Source organism: Aureococcus anophagefferens (genome assembly GCF_000186865.1).
Source record: "Aureococcus anophagefferens unplaced genomic scaffold AURANscaffold_1, whole genome shotgun sequence".
NCBI lineage: Eukaryota > Pelagophyceae > Pelagomonadales > Pelagomonadaceae > Aureococcus > Aureococcus anophagefferens.
The window spans coordinates 2817152-2826610 of NW_008705561.1; the positions used below are offsets into that span (position 1 = coordinate 2817152).

Consider the following 9459-nt stretch of genomic DNA (forward strand, 5'->3'; position numbering starts at 1 on the left):
CACGCGCGCGCGGCGGAGGCACACCGGCGCGGCCGCCGCGCGGCGGCGCTCCGCGCGTCGCGCGCGGGCCTCGAGCTCGGCGCCGGCGCGCCGGGCTAAGTCCACAAGAGCGCGGGGCTCGCCGCGCGAGCCCTCGCGGACGCGTCCGCGCGGCGCGGAGGGCCCGCGCGCGCGCGCGTCGCGGCGCGCCTCGCGGCCGCCGCGGAGGACCACCTCGCCGCCGCCGCGGCGCATCTGCCCCGGTCCGTCGCCGCGCTCGGCGCCCGCGCGGACCTCGCGGTCCGCGCCGCGGCGACGGCCGACGACGCGCGCGCCGCGCTCGCGCTCGCGCGCGCCGCGCGCGACGCCGCGGTCGCGCCGGCCGAGCGCGACGGCGCCGCCGCCGGCGTCGCGCTCGCGGAGCGGACCCTCGCCTTCCTGGAATCGCAGGAGCGGCGACCCGTCGGGGTCGCGTAAAAAACTTCAACGAGGACGGTGTAGTTGACGTTTTGGTCCGGCAGCCCGACGACGATGGGCCGCCGCTTCGTCGCGGTGCTCGTGTGGACGCTGTCGGCGGGCCAGGAGCCGGAGGAGATCGACTGCGAGGACGACTTCTGCTTCGGCTGCCAGATGCTCAACTATTGCAACGGCCACGGCCGCTGCTCCGCCGGCGGCGGCGACCCGTCGCCCTTCGTGACCTGCGTCTGCGACAAGGGCTGGGGCAGCCCCGACGACATCGCCACGGAGAAGGACGCGCTCTGCATGCTGCGCACGTGCCCCAAGGGCCGCGCGACGAGCGACCTGCCCTTCTCGAAGAACGAGGCGCACCCGATGCGCGAGTGCTCGAACAACGGCGTCCGCGACCGGGGCAGGACAAGAGCGATTCAAGGTCGCTTCAACGTGAGTGTTCCGCGCGCGCGCGTTTCGGAAACAGCACCCACGCGTCGAGAGCGCTCCGAGAGATGATCGCTCGTCCAAAAATCAGCCGAAACGAGCGGAAACCGACCGAGATATCAGTCTCCAAAGTTGGGAATGTCGCACCCTTTTCCTGCCCAGGTCTGCGACCGCCTCACGGGCAAGTGCCTCTGCTTCGCGTCCTGGGCCGGGGCGACGTGCCAGCGCAAGCTCTGCCCCAACGAGTGCAGCGGCCACGGCCAGTGCATGACCATGAAGGAGCTCGCGCGGCGGAGCGACGCGCTCCCGCTCAACGACGGCTTCTCGGGCTGGAACGTGACGGCGCCGGAGGCGCCCGCGCCCAAGCCCGGGAGCGAGTGGAAGAACGGCTCCGTCGTGCGCTACGAGGGCTCCGCGTCGTCGACGACCTGGGACGAGTCCATCGGCGTCGGCTGCCTCTGCGACAGCTCGTGGGCGGTGGGGCTCGGCGCGGGCGAGACGCAGGCGCCCGAGTTCTTCGGCGCGGACTGCAGCCTGCGCCGCTGCCCGTCCCACGACGACCCCATGACCGCCGCCGACGAGACGGACTGCGCCAACGTCACGGCCGCGGGCGGCCACGGCGTCGGCAAGCGGGGGAACAAGTGCCACGTCGAGTGCTCCAATCGGGGCACCTGCGACTACGGCAACGGCCTCTGCAAGTGCTTCAAGGGCCACACGGGCGTCGCCTGCGAGCGGCAGACGACGATCTACTAAGGGCGCGCCCCGGCTAGAAGAAAGATATTATGCGCGGCGTTGAACGGCCCTTGAAGATATACACAACTGCCCACCAGCGCCGCGACGCGAGGTGCGCAGCCCGGCAGCAGCCGCCGCGCGGGACACGATGGCGATGGCGCAGAAGGACAGCGACATCTTCGGCGGCGTCGAGATCGACGCCAAGGTCGAGCTCATGCGGCGGCGCAACGCCGCCCGCGTCCAGAAGATGCTCGACGCCCGCGAGCGGACCATCGGCATCGACAGCGACTTCCTCGCGGCCCAGTGCGAGGAGAAGCGGGAGCGCGCCGCCGCCGAGGACGCGGAGACGGCGGCCTACGGCGACTACGAGGCCCGCATCCGCGAGGTCGTCTGGGCGCGCGAGCGCGCCGAGGCGGCGCAGGGCGAGGAGCTCAAGGCCGAGCTCAAGGGCGAGTGGGCCGCCCACGCGACGCTGAGGGCCCAGGCCGCCGCCGAGGCGAAGATCAGCGCGCCCGTGCAGCCGGACTTGTGCGGCATGTCCGCGGCGCAGAAATTCGACGGCGAGGACCACGCGTACGTCCGCCGCCAGGAGCTCCAGGGCAAGCAGGTCCAGTCCTGGCTCGTCCAGCAGATGGAGGAGAAGGCCGCCCGCGCCGGCGAGGAGCACGACGAGGACGCGCGCTACGCCCTCTACGAGTCCTTCGTCGCCGCGCAGCGGGGCGACATGGAGCGCGACGAGGCGGAGCGCCGCGCGCGGACCAAGGCCGCGCTCGCCGCGGCCAACGTCGACGACGCCGCGAAGCGCGCCGCGCGCCTCGCCGGGACGGCCGCCGACGTCGCCGCGCTCGAGCGCGCGGAGGTGTCCGCGCGGCTCTACGACCCGTCGCTCATCGAGACGACGTCGACGGCCAAGAGCCGCCTCGGCGACCACCGCTACCGCCCGGACCACTTCAAGGGCCTCGCGCGCGAGCAGGTCCGCGACATCATCGCCTCCAACGAGGCCATCATCGCCGCGAACAAGCTCGCCAAGGAGGAGGGCAAGGACGCGGACGTCGACTACGACAACAGCCAGGCGGAGCTCCTGCGCCTCGCCCACGAGGACGAGGAGCAGCACCAGGCCACCGTGCGCCGCGCGGCCATGGAGCACGCCGAGGAGCTCCTCGCCATGCGCGACGTCGAGCGCGAGAAGATCCGCAAGTCCAAGGAGGACCGCTTCGGCTACATCCAGGGCGGCTACCTCGACGGCTTCGGCACGTCCTGCCGGTAGGTTGCGCGACACCAGCGCGCGCCCCCGCGCGCCCCGCCGCGTAGAGGCCAGCCGCGAAATTTCTACCCGGGGGGGTCCGGAGTCCGGGAAAAATTTAAAGTTCGGGCGAGGCGGCGCGCGGGCGTCCGGCGGGGACGCCGCTCGAGGGGGGGCACTGGCGGCGCGCGCGCGGCGAGCATAAGTATGTGTGTCACTTCTTCTTCTCGTCGTCGAGTGACCGGTGCTCGTAGTCGGGCGTGCCGTCGCGCCGGAGCCTGCGGCAGGGGGGCGCTCGGCGACGGAGTCGAGGGGGGAGGACCGGAGCGTCGCCGCCGGGTTCAGCTGTGATGTATCTCTCGCCGCCTCGGCGCTCCGTCTCTGCGAACTCGCAGCGACGCGCCGCGCCCTCGAGGGTCGGCCGATCGAGAGGATCCGCGGAAGTCTCCCGTCGCGCGGCGGGTTCGAGCGGCGGGACGCGGGCGGACGGACGGCCGCGGTTCGCGCGCCTGCGTGTAGATCAGCTCCTCGGGCGTCGCCCGCCGCCTCGGGCGGTCCGTCGCTACACTCGTCGCCGCCGGCGCTGCGTCCTTGGCGGCCGCTTCGTCCTCGTTAGCCGAACTCGATGGCGGCACCGGCGCGTCGTCGCCGTTTGAAGAACTGCTGTCCTGGATACTAGTATTCGTGGACGACTCATTAGGGCACATGGCCAGTAGGAGGGACTGTCAGCTGCGTCGACTATCTCGAGCGGTGATTGCGGAAGGCGCAATTTGATCGACCGAGGCTTCGAGGCGACGTCTTTGCCGTCCACCAACTGCTCAACAATCCAAACGTTGCATTGACATCCATATATATATGCGTGAGTTGTGCGCGGGGGTTCCCCCGCCGTACGAAAATTAAATGGCTGTCGTCGCGCAAGCGGTGCAGAGGGAAGCATTGACACGGGAATGAGTGGCTCAGCACGCGCGAGCGCGCCCGAAGGGCGCGCTCTCGCCGCGCCGCAGGCATGCGCAAGCCCCCCCGGCAGGGGCAAGTAAGCCGTAGGCGTCTTGTTCCATTGAAGAAGCGATGTGGACCGGAAAACTGCGGCTCGCACGAGCACCGCCGATTCCGCACGCCGCGCGGTGTACGCCGCGCGCCCCGGGTTCGAGTCGACCCAGCAGACCGTCCCGTCTCAATTGCGAGCCCGCGGCGCGCCGCGGCGCTTCCGCGGCGGTTTCGGCCCAGCCGCAGCATCTCGAGTAGACGTACGGCGAGGCGCCCGCTCTTCCGGCGGGAAGCGCGACGTCCGGAAGTCGAGAGGACGTGCGCGCGCTCGAGCTGGACGACTACTTTCACCGGGTCACCTTGCTGGTAAGCTGCGACGTTGAGTCGTACGCTGCCGTCTGTCGAGCGAGAGCCGCCAAAAGCGGCGCTCGACGCTGCCAAGCACCACCAGAAAGCGGCGCCGTCGCCGCCAAGCACCAGCCAGAAAGCGATGGCCGCGGACCTCGCGCAGCGGAACCTCGTCGCGGCGATCCTGCGCGCGCACCACGGCGAGGCCTGCGCCGCCGTCGGCGACATCTTGCTGAAGCGCTGCGACGGCGTGTCGCTGAAGGAACTGGAGCGCCTCCTCGACGCGAAGCACCGGCCGTCGGCGCGGCTCGCCCTCGCCGTGCTCGCGCAGCACGGCTGCGTCGTCGCGCGCGCCGGCGGCGCGGCGGAGCCGCAGCCCGGCGACGGGCGGAAGAAGGCGCCGCGGCGGCGGCGGCCCGACGACTACCGCCTCGACGCCGACGCCGTGCTCGCCGTGCCGCGGCGCGCGCGGACGCTCGCCGCGGCGCGCGGCGACGCGGGCGACGACGCCGCGGCCGTGCTCGAGCACCTCATGGACGTCGGCGTCGCGTCTACGGCGACGCTCGCGCTTTGCCTCGGCGCGGAGCACCGCGGCCGCGCGGAGCGAGCCTTAGAGGCGCTCGCGGCGCGCGCGCTCGTCGTGCCCGCCTTCGGGTCCGACGCCGGCGCGGCGCCGACGGCGGCGCTCTTCGAGGCCGAGGAGGCGCGAAGCGCGCCGCGGACGCCCGACGACGCGCGCGACCGGTTCGCGCGCGACATGGCCGCGTCCCTGAAAGCCGCGCGGGGCGCCGCCGACGGCCGGCCCAACGGCCGCAAGCGGCCCCGCGACGAGGACGCGGGCGACGGCCGCTGCTGGCGGCCGGGCGCCTTCGAGGCGCGGCGCGCGCTGCTCCGCGAGTCCTGCGTGTCGCTCGTCGGCCGGAAGCTCAACCCGGTCATGCGGCGGATAGGGGAAGCTTTATTCGGGCTCCGGGCGGTGCGCTGGCCGCGGCAGCGCGGCGACGGGTCCCTCGAGCCGGACGTCGAGGCCGGCGAGACGGAGGCCGACGTCGCGGACCGGCGGCGCGCCGCGGAGGACCGGCGGGGCGTCGGCGTCGGCGAGATCCACGCGGAATTGCGGAAGACCGGCGCCGCCGTCGACAAGGCGACGATCGCCCGCTACCTCGAGGCGCTCCAGTACGACCAGGTCGCCTTCGTGTCCAAGCTCGCGGGCGGCCGCGGCGACGACCGGTTCCTCTTCGAGGCCGCGCGGTGCCTCGACCACGTGCGCCGCGAGACGCTCCACGCGCTCCTCGTGGACCGCTACGACGCCGAATCCGCGCGGCTCCACCGCGTGCTCATGCGCCACGACGCGCTGGAGCAGGGCGACCTCGCGGAGCGCGCGCTCCTGCCGCCCAAGGACGCGCGCGAGCGGCTCTACCGCATGTTCGACGCGGGCCTCGTGACCTTCGCGGAGGTCGCCAAGGCGCCGGACAAGCCCGGCGCCAACGTCTTCCTCTGGGCCGTCCGGGCGCGGGACGCCTACGCCGTCGCGCTCGCGGACGCGCGCGCGGCCATGGCGGCGCTCTACGCGCGGCGCGCCTTCGAGTACCAGGACAAGGGCAAGGGCCTCGTCGACGAGGACTTCGACGACCCGGAGGGCGCGTCCACGGCCCAGTGGTCCGCGGGCGACAAGAAGCGCCTCGCGGCCTTCGCCAAGCACGCGGACCGCATCGACCGCGCGCTCCTCCAGCTCGACGCGGGCTGCGCCATCTTCGAGGAGCCCTAATCTCGCGCGATAACCTGGCCCGCCGGCTGGGCTGTGAGACGCGCCGCGTCGACCGCGTCCCTTAGGCGCGCCACCGCGCGCCGTCGGACGACGCGGGGGACGCGGCCGCGCGCCGCTCCGCGCCGCGCTCCGCGGCGAGGCGCTGGCGGTCGACGAGCGACAGGCGCCGCCGCGGCGTCGACGCGGGCGTCGCGGCGGGCGACGGCGAGGACCGCGCGGGCGTGTTCGCGGGCGCGCGCGGCGGCCGAGTAGCCGACGGCGCGGGCGAGCCCCGCGACCCCGGCAGGTCGAGGTCGCGGAGCGAGTCGACGGCGCGCGAGATGTCGCTCGGCGTCTCCAGGCCCGCGACGGACCGCATGATCGGCGACGAGCCGTCGACGGGCGGCGGCCGGCGGCCGCCGCGGCGCCGCGGCGGCCGCGCGGTCACGGGCGTCGCGCTCGCGAGGAACCGCGACGTCTCGCGCCGCGTCGTCGCCGGCTCGCCCGCGCGGCGCCGGAGCAGCTCCGCCGCCGTCACGAAGCCCCCGGGCGCCGCCTCCGGCGGCCCGTCGGAAACATCGACGTCCGCGACGCGCGCGCGGCGCCGGTCGACGGAGTCGCGCGCGGCGAGCTGCGGCGACGCCTCGACGAGCGCCGACACGACGTTGTCCAGCGCCCGGATCTCCACGAAGGGCACGCGCGCGTCGACGGGCGCGTTGCAGTTCGGGCAGCTCCGCTTCCGCCGGAGCCAGGGCGCGAGGCACGCGCGGCAGAAGACGTGGCCGCAGGGCACGGCCGCGCAGCACGCCGCCGCCGTCGAGCAGCAGATGCTGCACTGGAGCTCCGACGCGATGGCCGCGACGGCCCGCGCCGCGGCGTCCCGCGGCCTGGGCGCGGGCGTCTCCGGCGGCGCCTTCGCCGCGGCCGCGCCCGGCGGCGGCGGCGGCGCGGACTCGGGCGCCTCGGGTTCCTCGGGTTCCTCGGGCGCCTCGGGCGCCTCGGGCGCCTCGGGCTCCGGGTCCGCCGCCGGCGCGGCGTCCTCCGGGTCCGCGCCCTCCTCGGCCGTCGACGACCGCGACCGCGACACCGCCGCGATCTCGATCTCCCGCGGCGCCGCCGGCGCGACGATCTCGAGGTCCACGCGCCGGTCCGCGATCTCCACCTCCACGCGCCGCCCGCCGCGCCGCTCCTCGTCGGCCACGAAGCGCCTACCGTCGAACGTCGGGCCCTGGAACCCGCCCGCCGCGGGCGGCGGCGGCGGGTCGTCGAACGCCGGGCCCTGGAACCCGCCCGCCGCGGCGTCGTCGCCGTACCACTCCGGGTCGGCACTGGCCATCGTTCGTTTGAGCGACTTGTGTGGACACCTTAGGCCGACGACTGGGGTTTGGGGTCCAGGACGCGGCGTGCCCCCGACAGCTAGAGGACCAGCAGCGTCGATCGAACGATCTCGCAGCAACGTCGTCAACGTCGTCGGCAACGACACCTCGATCAGTGGCAAAATGCGATGGGAGGGAAATGCCGCGCAAACGCTAGCTAGACGAACAATCCAACATCGCAGCTCTATGAGCTCATAAACAAGGATCGTGTGCTAGCAAAAAACGCCGCCATGGAAGCGCTCCAAGCGCTCTTGGAAGACGCCTTCGCGTCCCACGCCGACAAGCCGGCGCTCCTGCAGCCCGACGGCGCCGCGATCACCTTCGGCGAGCTCGAGGGCCGCTGCGCGGCCCTCTGCGCGCAGCTGTCGGCGGCGGGCGCGCGCGCGCGCGCGAGCGTCGTCTTCGACACGACAAACGCAGACCGCGCGTCCGAGGTCGTCTCCCGCCTCGCGTGCCTGCGCCTCGGCGCGGTCTGGGTGCCCGTCGACGGCGGCGCGGCGGCGGCCGACGACGACGCGCGGCCCGCGTGCCGCTGCCGCGTCGTCGATGGCACATTCGCCGTCGACGCCGTCGCCGACGCGGCCACGTGGCCCGCGGACGCTCTTTACCTGCTCCGGACGTCCGGGACGACCGGCGGCGCGAAATTCGTCGCGGGCTCGGCGAAGGCGACGCTGCACCGCCTGAAATGGCAGTGGGACCGCTTCCCCTGGCGTGATGACGACGCCATGCTCCTGCGGACGCCCGCGACGTTCGTCGACTCCGTCGCCGAGGTCTTGGGAGCCGCGCTCGCGGGCGCGCCCGGCGCGTGCTGCGGCGGGGACCTCGGGGACCTCGTCCGCGCCGCCAAAGCGACGAAGGCGACGCGCGCCGTCGTCACGCCGTCGATCCTCGCCGTCGTCCTGCGCTCGCTCGACGCGGCGGGCGCGACGCTCGAAGAGCGGCTGCCCGCTTTACAATTCTGGACGGTCTCGGGCGAGGCGACGCGCGCGACACTCGTCGACGACTTTTTGCGCCACGCGCCCGGCGCGACGCTCGTCAACGTCTGGGGCTCCACGGAGACGGCCGCGGACGCCTGCTTCCACGTGCTCCTCGGCCCGGGCGCGGCGCCGCGCGGCCGCGGCGACCCCGCCGTCGGCTTCCCGCTCACGGCCGCCGTCCGCGTCTCCCTGGACGGCGGCGAGGTTTTGGTCGCCGGCGCCGCCGTCGCGCTCGGCTACGCCCGCGGCGGGGCAATCGTCGCGAGCCCGCGCTTCGCCGGCGGCGCCGCGCGGACCTGCGTGGAAATCGACCGCTGGTTTGGGGGGTCCCCACCAAACTTCAGAACTCTTTATCTCAGTCAAATCGAAGTCGATTCGGCTGATCTTTGGACGAATCGATTGCTCTCATCGAGTTCTCGAAGCACGACAGAAGAGCTCGCACCAAAACTGTCGCATGCGCTCACATTGAAGTCGGGTTGAAGATTTGATTTCCACGCAGGCGCGGACGGGCGACCGCGGCGCGTTCGACGACGCGACCGGCGCGCTCCGGATCCTGGGGCGCGTCGACGACGTCGTCAACGTGCGCGGCGTGCGCGTCGACGCGCGCGCCGTCGAGGCCGCGCTCGGCGCGGGCGTCGTCGTCGTCTTCGTCGACGGCGGCGACGCGAGCCGCGGCGCGCTCGTGGCCTTCGCGGGGCCCGGGGCCGCCCCCGACCTCGCGGCGGTCGCGGCGGCCGCGCGGCCGTCGGAGGTCGTGCGCCTCGACGCGCTGCCGCGCGGGTCCGCGGGCAAGGTCGACCGCGCGGCGCTGCGGCGCCTCGCGGAGGCGAAGCGCGGCCTCGACGCGCCGGCGCGGCGGCTCCCGGGCGCGCCGCCGGCGCCGGCCGACGTGTCCGCCGTCGAGGCCTGGCTCCGCGAGCTCTACGCGGCGCTGGCGCCCGGCGACGGCGACGACTTCCTGCGGCGCGGGGGCACGAGCCTCGGCGCCGTCGAGGCGGCCTGGCGCGTCAACGACGCCTTCGGCTGCGACGCGGCGCCGGCGGACGTGCGGCGCGTCGCGGACCTCGCGCGGCTCGTGGCGGCGCGCGCGCGGGGGGGCGCGCCGCCGGCGAAGCGCGCGCGGGCGGCCGAGGAGCCGGCGGAGGCGCCGGCGGCGCCCGCGGAGGCGCCGGCGGC

The 9459-nt window shown here is 74.2% G+C and overlaps 3 protein-coding genes across 3 annotated transcripts in view; all 3 read left to right on the forward strand.

Annotated features, from left to right (window-relative positions):
• Positions 1-609: 609 nt before the first annotated feature.
• AURANDRAFT_19500 (hypothetical protein) lies at positions 610-1626 on the forward strand (the record flags this gene model as incomplete). Its single annotated transcript, XM_009034193.1, has 5 exons — positions 610-834; positions 1036-1136; positions 1248-1350; positions 1387-1470; positions 1528-1626. The coding sequence occupies 5 exons, from the start codon at positions 610-612 to the stop codon at positions 1624-1626; spliced, it is 612 nt and encodes a 203-aa protein (XP_009032441.1).
• A 127-nt stretch (positions 1627-1753) lies between these two features.
• On the forward strand, positions 1754-2872 carry AURANDRAFT_60883 (hypothetical protein; the record flags this gene model as incomplete). The annotated part of the gene is made up of 1 exon (XM_009034194.1): positions 1754-2872. The coding sequence occupies one exon, from the start codon at positions 1754-1756 to the stop codon at positions 2870-2872; it is 1119 nt and encodes a 372-aa protein (XP_009032442.1).
• A 1453-nt stretch (positions 2873-4325) lies between these two features.
• AURANDRAFT_60884 (hypothetical protein) overlaps positions 4326-9459 on the forward strand; it is a gene marked incomplete at both ends in the record, with an annotated part of 6158 nt that continues 1024 nt past the window's right edge. Inside the window, 4 exons of the mRNA XM_009034195.1 lie at positions 4326-5842; positions 6238-6896; positions 7523-8487; positions 8783-9358. Coding sequence (XP_009032443.1) covers positions 4326-5842; positions 6238-6896; positions 7523-8487; positions 8783-9358 — 3717 coding nt within the window. The remainder of the gene's footprint in view (positions 5843-6237; positions 6897-7522; positions 8488-8782; positions 9359-9459) is intronic.